Below are 17,260 nucleotides of genomic sequence, written 5' to 3'. Positions count from 1 at the left end.
AACAGAAATGAAAGAGAAGGCCTCTATCTATGGAGAAAATAGAGGCAAAGACTGGAGGGGGAGGAGTGATGAGAAAGCCAAACGCTCTGGGGATGTCAGAGGCAGCTCAGGATACCACGCAGATCACTTGGAAACGTAATTTGGGCTCCAGATGTCTCTGCTGGATCACTCTGGCATTAGACAAGCAAAGATTCTAGAGAGAATTGCATAAAATCAGGTGATCGGGCTCGGTGTGATGAGAGGAATTTAGAAATGTGCAGGTAGAGGTTAAGGGGAGGATAAATGGCTTAACTTATAATGGCAGAGCATTAGAGGAGCACTGGTATTCAGGGCTCCGTGATTAAATGTGTGAGCATTTTGTTAGACTATGGAAGAGGGAATTTTACTTCATTACATGGGAAATTATTATAGGCTTGAATACAGATTTCAGCAGCAGCGCAGTCAAAAGGAGGATGGATTCTGGCAGTCTTCCTTTGCTAGTACCAGGAGGGCTTGCATTCAGAAGTGAACTTGTGTGGGAGCAAGTCAGTTCAAGGTCAGAAATGAGGTCAGGGTGAGAAATTCAGAGGTCTAGTTTTATGTACACTGATAAGATATGAATAAAGCAACATGAAAGCTGTCTTGGAGAGCAGGAGGGACTTCTTTCCCTTGGTGTTTGAACCTTTTGAAGAATTAGCTTGTAAGGAAATTACAGTGTATCAAGGGAATGGCAGAACCAAGGCAGGCTGTTAAAGGAACACAGATTACTTTCCAAGGTCACTGATGCCCTGCATGCTTTCCCTAGAAAGATGATGTCCAAAGCTGAGCTAGCAGTATGATACCCCAAAGAACAATGATGCTTAAGAAGAAGAAAGTAGAAGAATCAGAAACAGATGTCTGATGTTTTTAAGGCACAGTACTATCATGGAGGGATGCATCAGTCCTTCGTTGTGAATTACATGCTTTTTTGCATTCTTGGTCGAAGTCTAGCAGCTGGTAGTGTGGACCTCTTAGGAGAGTTCTTCATCCCATACTCCCCAGCCTGCACGCACTAGTTTTGGCCCTGATGCTTTTTTGGCTTTACTCTCTGTGCAGAACCATATTATGTGTAATATAATCTAAAGTATGTAGCACAAAGGAGAATACAGTCTTTATTGAAAGTAAAAGGGAGAAGAGCTTTTCTTAATGCATTCAAAGAAGTTGGCTTCGACATTGTAGAACTCAAAGGAATTCTAATCAAAAGCAAAGTTAGAGACACTCAGATGTCCCAAAATTTGAAAGGAATAGTGTATCATTTTATGCAGTTCCAAAGTGCTTATTACAAATCTTATTTACAACTATCATTTCGTTTTTGAATCTGCAGAGGAGGAACATGAAGTACAAACCAAGAGAAAACGCATTCGAAGAAAGAAACTAAAGAACAGTTTACAAGATTCTAATGATTTACATGGAGAACAAGTAGAATCTGGAATGCGGGACACTCTTGTTCAAGATAATTTACATCTACAGCAGATAGACAGCTCCAAAATCAGCAAAAACAAAAGGAGAAAAATGAAAAAGAAGCGACAGAAAGAAAAAATGAGAGCAGCTGGCTTGCTAACAAAAACTACCGGTGTGGATTTTACATATCAGCCTGACAAAAGCAACAGAGAAGGAGCAGCAGACTTAAAAGACACAGATGAAAAGGCAGATAGTATTCTGGATTTCTTGCAGGCAACACAGCAAATTTATTTTGCTGACAGTATGTATTACTTTCTCCTTTTTCTTCTGTGAATATTGCCACGTGAGGAAAATAGATGTTCACTTCTTATTTCCATAGAATGGGCCAAGTCTACTAGAGAAGTGTATCTTTTGAGCTCGTAAGTCATGCAGATAATTAGCATTTGTCCCATTTTCTGGTGTATACAAGAAAACATCCTTATCAACATAAAAAACTGTAGTCCTAATTGCTTTGTTTCTCTGTGTTTGAAAACGCACATAATATTTCTTTCTCATTTTTAAAATATTCCAGCGTGTTCAGAGTAAGTGTAGTGGTTAACATGGACCAAATTCTTCTGTTCTCTGAAAGCAAACATCCAGCGGTATTACTTGCTTTTGGAAATGCTCAGATGAAGGCAATAATTGCTGTTCTAAATTGCTTTCATGCTTAGTGTCTCCAATCCAACCTACTTTTCAAAAAGCTCTCCTTCCCAGGAGGAGGTTTGTTTCTAATTTACAATGAAATCTGGACAGATTGCATTCAAGAGGAAAGAGGAAGTTACTGTTGGCGTCGGGAATGACTTTTCATATTTTCATAATGTATTTTCACTTTTCCTTAAAGTAGTTGTGAAAAAGATGAATGTCAGCTGATGCTTAATGCACTTTCTGTAGCACTTTAGATAGGATTACGTAGTTATGATCCCTAATAGCCTATTGTACAACCACTTTGGCCACTAAAATCAGAGAAGTTCTTACTGTTGTAGCTAAATGTGTTTCTTCTCTTGCCCTCCAAAAAAGTTTTGTGTATGATGCTTTCTATGGCGTCATAAATGTCTTCCAGAAATAATGATGTTTTAATGGTAGGTATCGTAATTATATGTACTTACACCAGATTCTGTTGGTATCTTCTAGAAGTAAATGTGTTTTCTCGAAGGTAAGATATTGTGCTCTTTAGCTGCTCAGCTCAGAACGTAGCTTTAAAATTATAACTGTTTTATGAAATTGGAAAAAAAAAGCAGTGAAAATATTTTCCGAGTGCATGGCCTTGGCTGTCTTTGTGGAGCTACATGAAGAATATTAAACAGCTTACCTACCTATATAACCCACCTTAAGTTAGAGCTGTCAAAACTACTCCCATAAAATTCATCTTTCGACTACTGAATTACTTTAAAAGCCCTATTAGGATGACACGAGGGATTTCATGCTATTTTTTTTCTCAAGATTTATGCGTAGAATTTTCTTTGCTTACTGTTAAAATATTTCTGCTGTGTCAAGTCTTCATGTGACGTCTAATATTTGAAAACCATCCTACTTTCTAGCTAATGTACTTCCATCATCAGAAATCAGAATTTTCCTACTTTATTGTGTGGCTAAGTAAATGTAGCCTACACCATTTGCATGTGCAGTAGTGTAATTCCAGACTGAGTAAAACTGCAAACTCAGTTAACCATTCTGTTATTAATATGTGTCCAAGAACAGAAAACTGGTCAGTTCTGCACAGCTGACAGAAAACCTGGCAGGTAAGACATTACATCTGTAAGTCAGTGTGACTAACTCTCTTACTAAGAGAGTCTTAGTATATATATTGTTCTGCCATTATGCTCTTTGCCTTATCCAGTTGAGTGACTTTTAAATTATCCATTTTTTTGGATAAAATTGGAAACCATTGTTTTTAGCAGCACTTTCAAAAGGTCACATTGGGTTACAGTCCTTCTACTTAAATCAGAAAGCTGAGTCGGGAAAAGCCTGCTCTTGTAACTTGGTTTGCTGGTTTAATAAAAAAAACACATTTTTATAATGCATAGTGTGTAAGAACCAAAGGCTTTGGTGACAGTTCACTCTCTACATCATACTTTTCTCATACCAAATTTAGATTTATCTTGCCTTCGTGTCATGATGAATTTTATTGTCCTTTTTACAGTTTCCCTATTTATAATTGTTTAAATAATTAATTAAAAGTAGATCTGTTTAGTACGTGATATTTGGTTGTAAGTTGTAGTAAAAAGAAAGTTGCCATCTGTGAAAATTCTCTGTGCATGTTGAATATTCTTATTGTTTTTCCAGATAAATCAAAATGCACAGATTCTACTGTAAATTCAGCTGCTCAAGAGCTTTTACAGTGTCTTGAATCTCGCAACATATCTTCTTCAGATCTAACTCTTCTACATCAGATGAAATCCCTTATATTGCTACAGGATATTGACAGACTGAAGGATGCTTTGAAACAATTCCAAGAACATTCCGTGATGCCTCCTGGTATGTACTATTGACTCATGATCGTTCTCTGATGTTCTTTTTTTGTGTGGACTAAAATTCAGATTTGTCACAGATTTTTGTGTTGTGAGGCAGTAAATAATTGTATACTAGTAAGCCTACGCTTAGGCAAGATTTGAAAGGATCAGTCCCACAGAAAATGTAAAAATTCCCCCTATTTCTTGTTTAGTTATGAAGTTTCTGTATTCTGCAGTTGCAGAGTGCAAGATGATTAAGTTCTTAAAGCACTTTCTTTACATTAAATACAGATTCTTTAAGATATAAAAAAGGATTATGGCAGCCCTCGGAGTTCTAATAGATACAAAATGTCCAGGTGTGCATGGAACAAAATCATTCCTGCATTTAAGAATTTGGTTCAAGAATTAATTGCAAGCCCAGATTTTATGATCTTAATTCTTGTCAGATAGTCTTGTCAGATGTAATACACATTTGCAAACTAAGCAAGACTCAGCAGGAATAGTGGTAATGGTAATTCTCCCCTTATTAAATGACCTAAATCAGCTTCTATTGATTAAATCCAAGTGGAACTGTTGAAGTGACCACATTCAAGATATTCCTCATGGGCCTTACCCAAATTCTGCACAAGATAGCAGGAATTCTGCTAGTTTTGCAGTCTCTAGACAAGCTGCCCTTGTTTCCTCTTCTGTAACAGAAATATCAAATTGAAAAGAGAAAATGAAACAAGTAAGAATCAAATCCATAGAATTACTCTAGTTTTCAAGTATCTGTATTTGTCACATAAAAAAAAACAGAAAACAATTTGCTGAAGTGTTTTGGTTTTTTTGTGATGTGGTTTTTTTTTTCTTTTTAATTAAATTTTATTTTTATTGATACAACTTAAAACTTTACTTTTCAGTTGATTTTTCTGCCAGTGACTCCTGTCACTGGGCTCAATTCTGATCTTGTGCCAGGTTCACAGATTGATTCAAGGCCAGGCTAGATGGGCTTTGAGCAACGTGGTCTGGTGGGGGGTGTCCCTGCCTATAACAGGGGGTTGGAACTAGATGATCTTAAAGGTCCCTTCCAACCCAAACCATTCTGTGATTCCACGATTCTATGATATTGTTGTGAATTATTAAAGGATAATTAAACACCTGCTAAATATTAATTTGACTCAGCCAAATTTAGCAGTTAGTAATTGAGGAATTTCAGTGAATGAGAATATAATGCTCTGAAATTTTTTCTTGAATTACACATTTAATTATACATTTATTTTCCCTATCTTTGACACAACAATAGGCAGTTTTGCACAGTTTTTAACATTTCAGATTTCTTTCCCAATGAACAGGTGATAAAAGTCACAATTATAAAGATTTGTTGTCTCAGTAGATTCAAGTACTTGTTACAGAAATGCAGAATATGGCTTTTTATGAAGAATGTCTACATATTAGAAATCTTGATTTTTTTTACAAGCTGTTTTTTTCAGATTTTATTTAACTTCACTAGGATGTGATGTCCTAGAAAGAAAGGCTATTCCTTGCTAGAAGAGAGCAAGAACCTCTATGATTAAGACTTACTGATTGATCTGTTCAGTCGTCATTGTCTCATAAATGGCAGACTGCGTAGCGTCTGAATAATTACTTTGTCCATCAGTGATCATGTAAAATTGAGGCTGGTCAACAAGCTTTGTTTGAAAATGGTTGTCTGAATTGTCACTGTTCAGGTTAAAAACAAAAAAGTCCTATTGGTATTTCCATTTATTTTGTAGCCTTTAACAAAAAATACTCTTCAGTCTTCTATGAATATAGGGAAGAGAATGTTTAGAACTCAAATAGGCACACATTTCTAGCAATGGGAGCTTTGCAGGTCTAGATCAATAAGTTGGTAGCCATTTGTAGAAGGCAGCCAGTTGTCTTCAGGGTTCTCCACAGTGCAGTGTGCAAAAGCAAAGAAACTGGAAGTGATACTCCATTTGCTGGTTAGAAACTGGTTGAAATGAGAGCTACTTAATTCTTATTTCACATCAGTTATTAAAGCATAGGTGATCACCTAATTTAAAACAATGTATTTATCTCCTAACTTACCAACTTATTCAGTTTTTACTCATCAACTTCATTCCATTATCTATTAACATTTTCCCTTTGCTGGTTAGTATCAAGTTTCAAATATATTCTTCCCTCGTTGCCTGGGAAATTATCACTCAGAGATGAGCTGGAAACTTCTTTTAACTGTCTTTTTTTTGAAGAGTTGTCCTTTATATATGTCTCCTTTGTGTGAGAGGTACATTTTGCACATCAGAAGTAGTGGAGTTACTGTGTGCCAACAATAAGCAGGCTGGATACATAGAGGCCCTGAAATGACTAAATTAAACTTCTTTTTTTTTGAATGTGCATTCAAAGAAAAGGAAATTAAATGTGGAAACTGTATTAACATAACATTATAAAATAATCTTGAATGTGATGTTATGTGATAAGCAACATAGAAATCCCTATCATAAAAAAAAGAAATAAAGTTAAATAGACAATCCTTGAATTAAGACAGAAATTTTAGGGCTTTAATACAGCAGTCTTTATGTGATTCAATGCAAAAATTCTCATTTTCAGCTCAAACTTTGTGAAGTTACTCTGCAGAAAGAAATGGAGACGATTGCACTCTTTTAGATGATCATGTCATTTAAACCTCATTTCTTCGGAAATAATGAACCATAATAAAAAGGCATTCAAATATATAAACCAAAATTGTATCTCATATAAATAACTGACATCCTGTAAGAAAATGTTCCTGTTGATCTAGGAATTCATATATATTAGCCTTCAATCTCAAGTCTCTGTATGGTTTTTAAAGAAATGATAATATGGAATGAAAATAGGTGTTCACTCAACTCTTTTCCTTTAATGTTCAGAAATATCATAAAAATGTTTCAAGAGAAATATTTTGCATAGAATCATAGCATGATTTTTTTGATAGAGTGATTTTTTCTTTGTTTCAGATCACACCAAGTTCATCATTACTCTGTTTCACTACTGGATTACAGATATCCTTCCTACAAGGAACAGGAAATAAAGCCTTGTTTATGTCCATATGTGCAGGGTTAAAATTTAATATACAAGCACTTAGTCAAGTAGCAATTATTCAGAAAGAGCAGTGCCAATATACATTCTACATCTTCAGGTAAATGAATTATTTTTTATTTTTATAAACTCCAAAAGCAGGGTACAGCTAGTTATGGTCTGTGTTACTGATCAAGACTATACACAAGCTGTGTGGCCTGAATCTTCATCTGGATGAGTATATGTATTTCATTTTGGGATAAGGGCCTTATCTAAAACTGTTTCAGTTTGTATCAAATATTTTGTTCAAGAAATATGGTAATTTTTATGTTTATAAACTGATAATTTCTTTCTGGAAGTACTTGAAAAACAGAAATGTATTTTTATATATAAATTTAAGGAAAAATGCACCCGAGGACTGTATTTTTAATGAATAAACTGATAAATTATGGAAGTAGATAAATTTCTACATCTACATCATGTAGGTACTCTTTGGAATTATACAAGAGTTTTGACTGCAGTTTTAGAATGACTCTGTTTCCCATTGTGTTAGTTTGGTGGGCTTCACTGACCACAGAACTATGGGTCAAGGTTCTCTTTGTGGTTACTGTGCAGCCCCTCTGCACCTGCATTTATCTGTAAATAATATCTATGGTGTAGTTGTAAAATATTTTCAAATTCTGAAGAATACAGTGCTTTGTAAGCAAGGGACTCTTCTCCCAGTTGAGTGATCCACCTAGTAGGTGATACAAAGTTAGCCATTTCATTCCTTACTATGTTAGTTTCCCCATCAGTATGATGGGGACAACATGTTTATCTCTTCCAACATATTCTTGAAGATACATTGCCAGCAGGTATACATATTGCATGTGTTCTTTATCTTCTTCTTATTTTGTTGGGTATATCCTACTCAGAGGCATTGTTTTAGTGGTAGGTTTCATACCTCTTTCTCATTAACTGAATGGCTAAGGCAAGTGTATGCAGGCCTGGAGAATTTGAGTTATGTCTGTACCTAAACCAGATCTCGTACTGGGGAAACTAACAGCGTATTTCCTGTTTTAAAGTTCCTGACTTGCTGACACATAAGCACTGAATTGTAGTTGTCATTTTTTACTGATGTCATGTGTGCTTCAATCCCATGACTGAAGGATGAAAAAAATACTAGCTGAACGTGAAGCTCCTAGATATTATATTGATGGATTCCACAGGAAATTAATCACTTCATTCTCAGTTTGAGATGTGAATGTTGTGCATAAAGGGGCCTAGTAACAGCACAAAGAGGATATGTAGCATCTCATTAGGTAAGCATCATCTATCCTGTACAGTGAAAGTGGAAAAATAATAGAGACCATGTAATTAAAGAAAGTGCTGTAAAACACAGGTCTAGACTGGTCTGTGAGAACTGTGCAAACAACTGTACTTCCTGTATTTACCAATACTAGAGGGACAGTGTTAAGGGATGTTTTAAGGATGCTGCCTTTGAGAAGCTCCAGAACTAAGGGACTCTATTACTGCTTCCTGCCCACGGGAGCCCAGCCACTGGAGTTCCCCCTGGAGATCTGGATGTCTCTGTCATCACCATTGGATGCAACTGCAGCTCTCATGTTTCCAGGTTCAGCCAGTAGTAAGGCATGGCACATATCCCAGGGAGCCATGCACATCCACATTCACACGCATGCACACAATAGTAGTGTGAAGCAGCAGTGTGCCTGTGTGGTAAAGGAGTCTAATAGTATTCTGGGGTGTATTGAAAAGAGCATGGCTAGCAGGTTGAGGGAGGTGATTCTTCCCCTCTACTCTGTCCTGGTGAGGACACATCTGAAGCACTGTGTCCAGATCTAGGTTCCTCAGTTCAAGAAAGACAGTGAACTTCTTAGGAGAGTCCTGTGGAGGGCCACAAAGATGATGAGGGGCCTGGAGCATCTTTCTTGCAAGAAAAGGCTGAGAGACCTTTGCCTTTTTATCCTGGAGAAAGAGAATGCTGAGAGGAGATCTTATCAATGCTTATAGATATTTGGTGAGCAGGTAGGTGTGAAGGCTCTTTTCAGTGGCACCCAGCAACAGGACAAGGAGCAACAGGCACAAACTGGAACACAGGAGGTTCCATCCGAACACGAGACAGAAATTCTTTACTTTGAGGGTGACAGAGCACTGGAACAGGCTGGCCAGAAAGGTTGTGGTGTGTCCTCTGGAGTTAAAACCTGCCTTATAGCTTACCTACTGTAGGGAACCTGCTGTAAAGGGGGGGAGATGGACTAGATGGTCTCCAGAGGTCCATTCTAACCCCTACAGTTCTGTAATTCTGTGACATGGCTGTCTACATGGACTGACACAGACTGGACACTGTCTTCAGTCATCTCCTCTGGCTGGTTGTGACTGCAGCTCACGAGTGAGAACACACATGCTTTTACTGCCCAGGCGCACAAGCTAGCACACATTGTCAGCTGCCTCGAATATCAGCACAGGCACTCAGACTGTCTGATACCCCTGCCTGGATACTGGGCCTTCTTACCTGCTCTGTGGGTCCGCTACTCCCCAGCTAGCCCTGCCTGACAAAATGCAAACAGGGACATTTTCCCATCTCTTAAGCATTGAGCACTCACAAAGCCTTTGAGCATCATACTGGACTCTCAGCTTTGCAAGAGACCCTTGCTCACTGTGAAGTCCAGGCTGATGTTTGCTGATCAACTACACATAGGCACAAAAATCAGACTAGGAGAAAATAAAAATGTACTGGTCCCAAAGCTGCTGATGCTGAAACCCTCATTCAGTCCACTTGCTGTCAGCACGGACGTGGAGACTGATGTCACCCAAGTCTGTCACCAGCTGATGGTTCTTAATTCACTTGCTCTACTTTTTGCAGTGGAGGGTATCTAGGATTTGCAGGACTCACAGGGTGTCAAGATTGAGATTTACATGGAAAGATAGTTAAAAAAGGATTTAATTAGAAAATGGGATTGACTGTGGTGATCAGGCTCAGTGTAAGTTAGATAAGTGAATGGACTTGTGGCTGGTTGCACGTGGCTGGTCCCCTTTGTTCTTCTGCCTCACTGTGCCCCTTGTTGCTCCCTAGTTCACCCTTTTTCTGTCTTTCAGCCTTTCTCCTAAGCATTTCTTAATAAATTATGAATAGTCCCACAGGCCCCTTTAAGTATCCATAATCCAGTTGAACTTGTTTCTCCTTTTTTATTAGTTATGAAGTCCAGATTGGTCATATCCAAAGCTATGCCTATAGTTTTTTAATGGACCATCAGTTAGTGACTGGGGAGCTTTAGTCCTTGTTATAATCTCAGTTATTGCTTGCTGTGGGTTTTGTTTATTGCTTTCTCTGTTACTTGTGATTCCCTTTGAAGTGAAAATGTCCTTGATCTGATAATGCAAATTAAGCAAATACTCTCACATTGCACACACCCTTACAGATTGGCCATGTAACATTAGCAATGACATATTAATGTATGGTCATGGATCTGTTGTTTTATTATTTTAACGCATGTATGTCAAGAAAAGGGCTGCTACTGCCCAAGCCAGCTAGAAGAGAGACTGCAGAGACTCCCTTGGCCCTTACATACAACAGAGAATACTGGAAGAACTAGTCAGTGCACACAAGGCCCTGCACATATTGATTTTAGATGAGGCTGTGCTTCATTTGCTTCCTATGCATTTATGGCCTTTCTAGAATTAATTACACAGTGCTAGGGGTTATTGTTAATCATGGACTGGGAGAAGCTAAGATTTAAAAGAAAAATAGATTCTTGATAACGAGGAAACACATATCATTTTGATCTTCTAGGTGGAAAAATACTATATATATTAATTAAATTTGGCTAGTGGTCTCTTGACCACAGCTTCTGGGCTGAAGTATTATTTTGCTTTCCTATTACTTACATAATGTACAAAAGTAACTTACATCAGATTGGGCCACTTTGTTATGATAAGAGTATAATTTTATTATGGTCTCCATTATGACCAAGACCTTTTAAAGAGATGAAAGAGTTTAATAGTGGAATGCCATCCTTAGTATAACACAATTCTGCATTAGGAATTTTTCATTATTGTTTCTGTTTCTATGCTTGGCCATTTCTAATACTATTAAAAAATTCTATGAATTGAGCTGAATTTTAAATAGCTGCATGCAGAGCAGCAGATCTGGATATCTTTGCTAATCAGAAGTGTTTTGTACTGTCAATAGTCTAATCCCAGAATGTGAATAAAATTTCTTAGCTCAGAAATGTCCTTTGCTTGAATCGGGCAATAATGAGGAAACAATTGTTTTCAGTCTCTTTTTTCTTTTTACTTCAGCTACTGTAAGAGCCTTATATTTTGTGCAGACATCAACTGGTCCTAACAAAGCAAGCCTGGGAAATGCTTCAGAGCATGGCAAATTTTTTTTATAGGCAGTGATATCTGATGTCTTTGTAAATGACCTGAAATATGAGCTGAATCTTATATTTACCAAACCTACCACTATTACACTAAAAGAGATTAGAAAGAGTGGAGGTTAAAGTAAAATCTGAGATGTGTGAAGGTTTGGAAAATTGGACCAAATTCAAGAAGATAGATTGTAGGTTGTCATTGCAGGTAAACATGATCATACAAGAGCGTACTTGTTTCTGGAACAAGCACACCAAACAATGTCATGTTAAACCATAAGATGCAGAAGGACTTGGGAGCAGTTTGTGAAAGTATCCTGCAGAAAGATATGGTTTAAAAGTGAAAGAAATATTATTTATCCTATAATAATATCAGTAAGCCAATATGCTAAAAATTGCAGAGGAATTTTGGTTCCATGTTTACCACCCTATTTGCAGTCAAAGATTTTCACAGATCACAGTTTTAATGCCCGGTCACTTTCCTTTGTTTCTTCTCTAGAAGAAGTAATATTGATTCTATCTATACTTTTTATTGTTTAATTGAACAGGGTTATTACCTATTTGTCTGCAATACAAAAACTGAAAAAATTAAATGAATATCCATCAGTGAGCACTGTGTGTTTTACATTTCATGGCTCCTTCAGCATACCAATGAAGCATTTATTGCTTTGGTTTTTATGCTAAACCTATCAATGACACGGGAGACAGACTTAAGTTCTACCTCTTGAATGTTGTTCAGTCTATTGAATGTGCACTTTGGTTGGATTTTCAAGGCATTTCTACAGCAAACTTTGCATCAGAGAATTTCTGACTGAACTGTACATACAGTGTTATAAGCATATTTCAAACTTCTGGGAAGACAGAACTTTTACATACTCTGTTTTAAGAATTAATATAGAATCCAAGAGTATGAAAAGTTTAGGGATCAACTAGAAGGCAGTATGCATGTGGATTCAACAGTTAAATTTCTTGTTCACCTAATTAAATATTACTTAGCAAGGGAGAATCAGCAGCATGATGGAAGATGAGTATGCACTCTGAGTATGTGCTGGCCCCATCCCTAGGCTCCACGTACAGGGGAGAAGAGAGAGGCTGAAGTAGTTTTGAGCCTCTGCAGCACTGACTGTGCTTGTCTTCAAGGATATGAGACTGAAGCCATTATTGCTGTAAATAAGTACCTGTCTATTCTCAAAATTGCCTAGATAGCCTTAATTCTTTTATTCTGTGGATATGTAATATGGGGAGCAGTCTCTAATGCTGTAGATTGCACTGCTTCGTAAATGGTGCAGTATTTTTATAATACTTGACAAAACTGTAGGGTTATAAATTCCCTCATGTGTTTTCTATGGCAGCTGGCTTTTCTCCTCTGCACCAATGCAGGGGGATTCTACTCTGTAGGCTGAAACTCTGAAATGACATGTCGAAAAGAAAGGCTTTCAAAAAAAGACAAGGATGGAAAAAAATAGTGAGAGGCTGCGTGAAAGCAGAGAATTGTTAAGCTGTCTTTGACCAAAGAAAACATATTTCACTTTGGTGTATCATAAAATATCTGGTCATAAGTGCAGTCTACAGAAGTAGAGTGGTGCGTGTTACATTTGTGCAGCATTCTATGCACGAAGTGTAACAACAAAAAGAGTATGAAAAAAACAGCAAACTGAAACTGGAAAAAAAAATACTGATATTTAAGCCCCTCAGCTTTTTTAGTAGATTTTGTGGTTAATTGCATCAGCCCTAGATTGCACCTAAGGAGGCTGCATTGCATGTGTTTGTGTAACTCATTTATCTTCACCATTAACAATTTGATCTTTCGCATTGTATCTATAATTTTTTAATAGGGTAATTATAATGTCTGAGTATTTCACAATTTTTAAAACATGTTTTCCTTAGATGAAGGAGATTTACCTTTTTAAACTGCCAAATATAATGAATTAAGCTATGGGAGAAAAACATACTACATAAATATGAGGAAAAAGCAGAGATTGAAAAGTATTATGTGTGTTTCCTACATTTAAAGATCATAGAAAAAGCTGTATATTATATGTATTATTTGGAAACAATATAAATGCTCCACAGTCAGTCAAGGCCAAACATAGAGCTTTAATAAGGACATTTTCCAAGTTTAGTGCTTAAGTTTGTAGAATTAATAGTCTGTGTTCATTTTAATGAACCGTGTGTATTTTTAAATAGATAAACAAGCTGTAGTTTTCTTTTCCATTATTATATTTCAATTTAGGATATATAATGAAAAAAAAAGTGTTCTCTAAGATTGAAGAGAACCACACAGAAATAGAGAAGGAATGAATCAGGGTTCAGTTCTTTTTCTGTTGCATCAACTGTAGGCTTTTAGGTTGCCTTAACTAAAGACTGCCTTCCTTTTTCAAGATCCTGCCAGTCTTCTCAGTCCTCAGTGCACAGATGGTACCTCCATCCTCTCAGCCTCTGGTACTAGCTTTCATCACCCATTTGCTACATTTTCAGATCAACATGTTTGTGCTTTTTCCCACAGTGCCCTCCACAGATCTCTGCGGTTTTTCTATCTCTGTAGTTTTTCTGTCTTCTTCCCTTCCTTCTCCTTTGCTGTAATGCTGCCCAAAAGCTCGGCAACAGATAGGTCAGTAGTGTGCTAAGACAACTGCATGCTGTGCTGACTAATGTGTCTCTGTACTCTCACATCAATCTGCCTATATTCTCATCTGTTTTCTCTGTTCTTAAAAATGCAACAATTTGATGCAGGCCCCATCTGCAGCACTGCATCCAGGCCTGGGGCCTCACCACAGGAAGGATGTGGAGCTCTTGGAACAGATCCAGAGGAGAGCCACTAAGATGATCAGAGGGCTGGAGCACCTCTCCTATGAGGAAATGTTGAGGGAACTGGGCTTGTTTAGCTTGGAGAAGAGAAGGCTCCAGGGAGACCTCATTGTGGCCTTCCAGAACTTGAAGGGAGCATATATATAAAGGAGGGGGAACGGCTGTTTATGAGGGTGGATAGTGATAGGACAAGGGGGAATGGTTTTAAACTGAGACAGGGAGGTTTAGGTTAGATATAGGGAGGAAGGTTTTCACCCAGAGGGTGGTGACGCACTGGAACAGGTTGCACAGGAGGTTGTGGATGCCCCATCCTTGGAGGCATTCAAGGCCAGGCTGGATGTGGCTCTGGGCAGCCTGGTCTGCTGGTTGGCAACCCTGCACATAGCAGGGGGTTGGAACGAGATGAGCATTGTGGTCCTTTTCAACCCAGGCCACTCTATGATTCTATGATTCTGTGCTGAAGGAATAGTACAATGTAGTATATGTAGTTACTGATTTACATACAGGTAGAACCAGCAGCCAATCTTCTGTACATTTTTATCTAGAGACCTGCGTACGGCATCTGCTGACATTGAATGGGCTTCTTCTAATAACTGTTCTTGAAGTCATCGGCAGATCTGCATCAGGCTTCATGAAATTAGATGTAAAAATATCCAAAGGTAAAAATGTGGATAATATGTGTTTAGATATTAACAGGATTTTATTACAAAAAGGGTTTGGTGTTTTTTCTTTTTTAATTTTCTTTTAGACATAGGATTGCTTGAGTGTCCAAAACAATGCAGCAAAGGTTGGAATTGTATCAGTGAGATATGCATAATTTTCTAGATGAAAAGAAGAGGTGTGTGTGTAAAGGTATCACCTTTCTACATTAAACATAGGCGTGCATAGCTGCTTCTCTCCAAATGGCCTTTTGTCAGCGCTGTTCTTTAAAGGCACATACAATTGAGCAGGGAGGTTAAAACTAGATGATTATTGTGGTCCTTTTCAACCCAGGCCACTCTGTGATTCTGTGATATGATTCTATGATTGTGAGTTTATAAAGCATCCAGCACAGTGAATTTCTATTACATAGGAGGTGGCAGTATGTTAGGGTAGTGTGATAGAATAAAGTGTTATCAAGGAAGTGATAGAAGATTTTGTAAGCAAGGTTAAAAATTTTAAGCAAGGTTTAATAATCTTTTGTTGCACACATGGTCTGTCTACTAAAAGTGATACAAAGTACCCTCTACCCTTAAGGTAGTATCCATCTGTAACTTACTAAAGAAAGTTTGGAGACAGGATTCATTTCTCCTAACTTCTGATGTCAGCAATGTCAATATTACCATCTGAGAACCTTTTTAATTGCTCAGATGAAATAGATCCCTGTACAGCCCTGTGTATCTGATTGTTTCTAGATATCTATTTTAGGATGATGACAATGGTACAAAGAGAATTAATTTATGTCTTCAGTATGACTGAGAGCATAAACAGGTAGGTCAGGTGGAAACATCTGCATTACCTATGGATCTGGATCTTATTGAAAACAAATGCATTTGTTGCAGCTGAGAAAAAAACAGGAAGGTACACATTGCATTATCAAAACATCGCCATTCAAGGTGCTGCTCTGGTAGTGACAAGCTCCTTCAACTTGGACAGAGCCATATCTCCCTTTCTTGCTGCTTCTACAGGGAAACCAGTGCCCAGGAATAGTAAAAGGGAGAAGAGTAAGGAGCAATATACATCTGTACTTGGAATGTGATGAGGAGAAGCTTCTGCTTTTCCTTATTCCCTTTCTCCTTTATGTATTCATGCACAAGGTGGCCTTCACCACTTACCATGTAGGCTCAGTAAAAGATTGGTGTGTAATTTAGTTCACCTCCCAGTAACAACAGTAAAGTGGAAGTGAACATAAAAGCACAACAAAATAACAGTTGCTAATTATAGCAAACTGATTGCCCGTTGCCTATGTTTTAGGGAGTGAACCAGTGGTGAATACAGAGTTGATTCACAGAAGTAGTCACCAAGCTCTGTAGATGTAATGATAGTTTGATCTGAATCTGGCGTGTTAGGGGCTTAAAATGAAGGACATGTTCAAATCTGATTTAAATTCAGGGAAAGCATCTTTGCCTATTACCATTACTATACTGCTGGATTCTATTTACATTGATAAACAGTTAAAATACTTGACATGTTATTGAATTAAATCTCTGATTGCTAACTGACAGACCAAAGTGCATTGATTTTTCCAACCGCATTAAGCTAAGTACATGGCACAGTGTTTCATTAGCCTGTCTGCTTAACCCTTTCACATTAATTCAATTACCCAGTATAAAATTAATCTGTAAAATATTAAATAACTCTGAACTTTTAAATTAGAAGGCAATGCAAGGATATATTCATCTTGATAGTTTCTGACATATACTTATTACTGGGTGATTTGCAATCTGCTGTGAATCACATTGTTCTACAGATGGCAAAAGTCACTCAAGTTTTTTTTTTTTCTCTGTACTCCCTCGGTAAATTGATGGATTCATGGAGGTTAAGGCTGGAAAGGACAAAAGATTATCCTTTATAATCCCATCTAAATATCAGGTCATAAATTTTCCTTGTACTTCAGGGTGAAAACCAGTAACTTGAAACTGACAAAAGCACCATTTGTTGGTTTGGGGTTTTTTGCTGAAGTCTTCTTCCGAGACAGTCAAGCTTGATTTAAAGACATGAGAACTTAGCCCCTTCTGTGATCATTCATTTCAGTACTCGGTCGCTCTCACTGTTAGAAACTTGCATTATTTTTTATTTCAGTTTGACTAGATTTAACTTTAAACCGTTGGTTCTTGGTACGCTTTCCTTCACTAGATTAAAAAGGTCCCTCACTAGCCAATATTTTCTGTCTGTGAAAGCATTTGAACACCATAATCAAGCTGCAATGCACCCTTCCGACTTGGTATCCTAAGAATTCTCTCTAAATTATTTGCTTTAAGGCATTTTCTACTGTCTTCAAACTTTTTTTTTTTTTTTTTTTTTTACACCATTGGAGAACAAGAGTGCACAGACTGCACACAAACTTCATTTAAATTCTCAGCACTTTCATACTCACACCATTGTTTATATCCACTTTTTGCTCTAGAATTGTATAGAGACACCATGTAGAATTATGTGCAA

The 17,260-nt window shown here is 37.4% G+C and overlaps 2 protein-coding genes across 8 annotated transcripts in view; one reads left to right on the top strand and one right to left on the bottom strand.

Annotated features, from left to right (window-relative positions):
• Positions 1 to 17,260, bottom strand: part of FBXO25 (F-box protein 25) — a 653,677-nt gene that overhangs the window by 505,940 nt on the left and 130,477 nt on the right. The gene's annotated exons all lie outside the window — the stretch shown is intronic.
• The window catches only part of ERICH1 (glutamate rich 1), a 97,066-nt gene that overhangs the window by 61,355 nt on the left and 18,451 nt on the right, over positions 1 to 17,260 (top strand). For 5 of the 7 annotated variants that reach the window (XR_008209983.1, XR_008209980.1, XR_008209984.1 and 2 more), the window contains exons 4-6: positions 1,343 to 1,720; positions 3,742 to 3,933; positions 6,881 to 7,062. Coding sequence is in view for 1 of the 7 variants with exons in the window: in XM_052697677.1 (XP_052553637.1) it covers positions 1,343 to 1,720; positions 3,742 to 3,933 (570 nt within the window). In the remaining 6 variants the exon portion in view is untranslated. Of the gene's footprint in view, positions 1 to 1,342; positions 1,721 to 3,741; positions 3,934 to 6,880; positions 7,063 to 8,089; positions 9,286 to 17,260 lie in introns of those variants that run through there. The other 2 variants (XR_008209982.1, XM_052697677.1) reach the window with 2 other exon arrangements.

This window comes from Tympanuchus pallidicinctus, unplaced genomic scaffold (assembly GCF_026119805.1).
Source record: "Tympanuchus pallidicinctus isolate F22 unplaced genomic scaffold, pur_lepc_1.0 scaffold1, whole genome shotgun sequence".
Lineage (NCBI taxonomy): Eukaryota > Metazoa > Chordata > Aves > Galliformes > Phasianidae > Tympanuchus > Tympanuchus pallidicinctus.
This window is presented reverse-complemented; position numbering and strand designations above follow the sequence as displayed.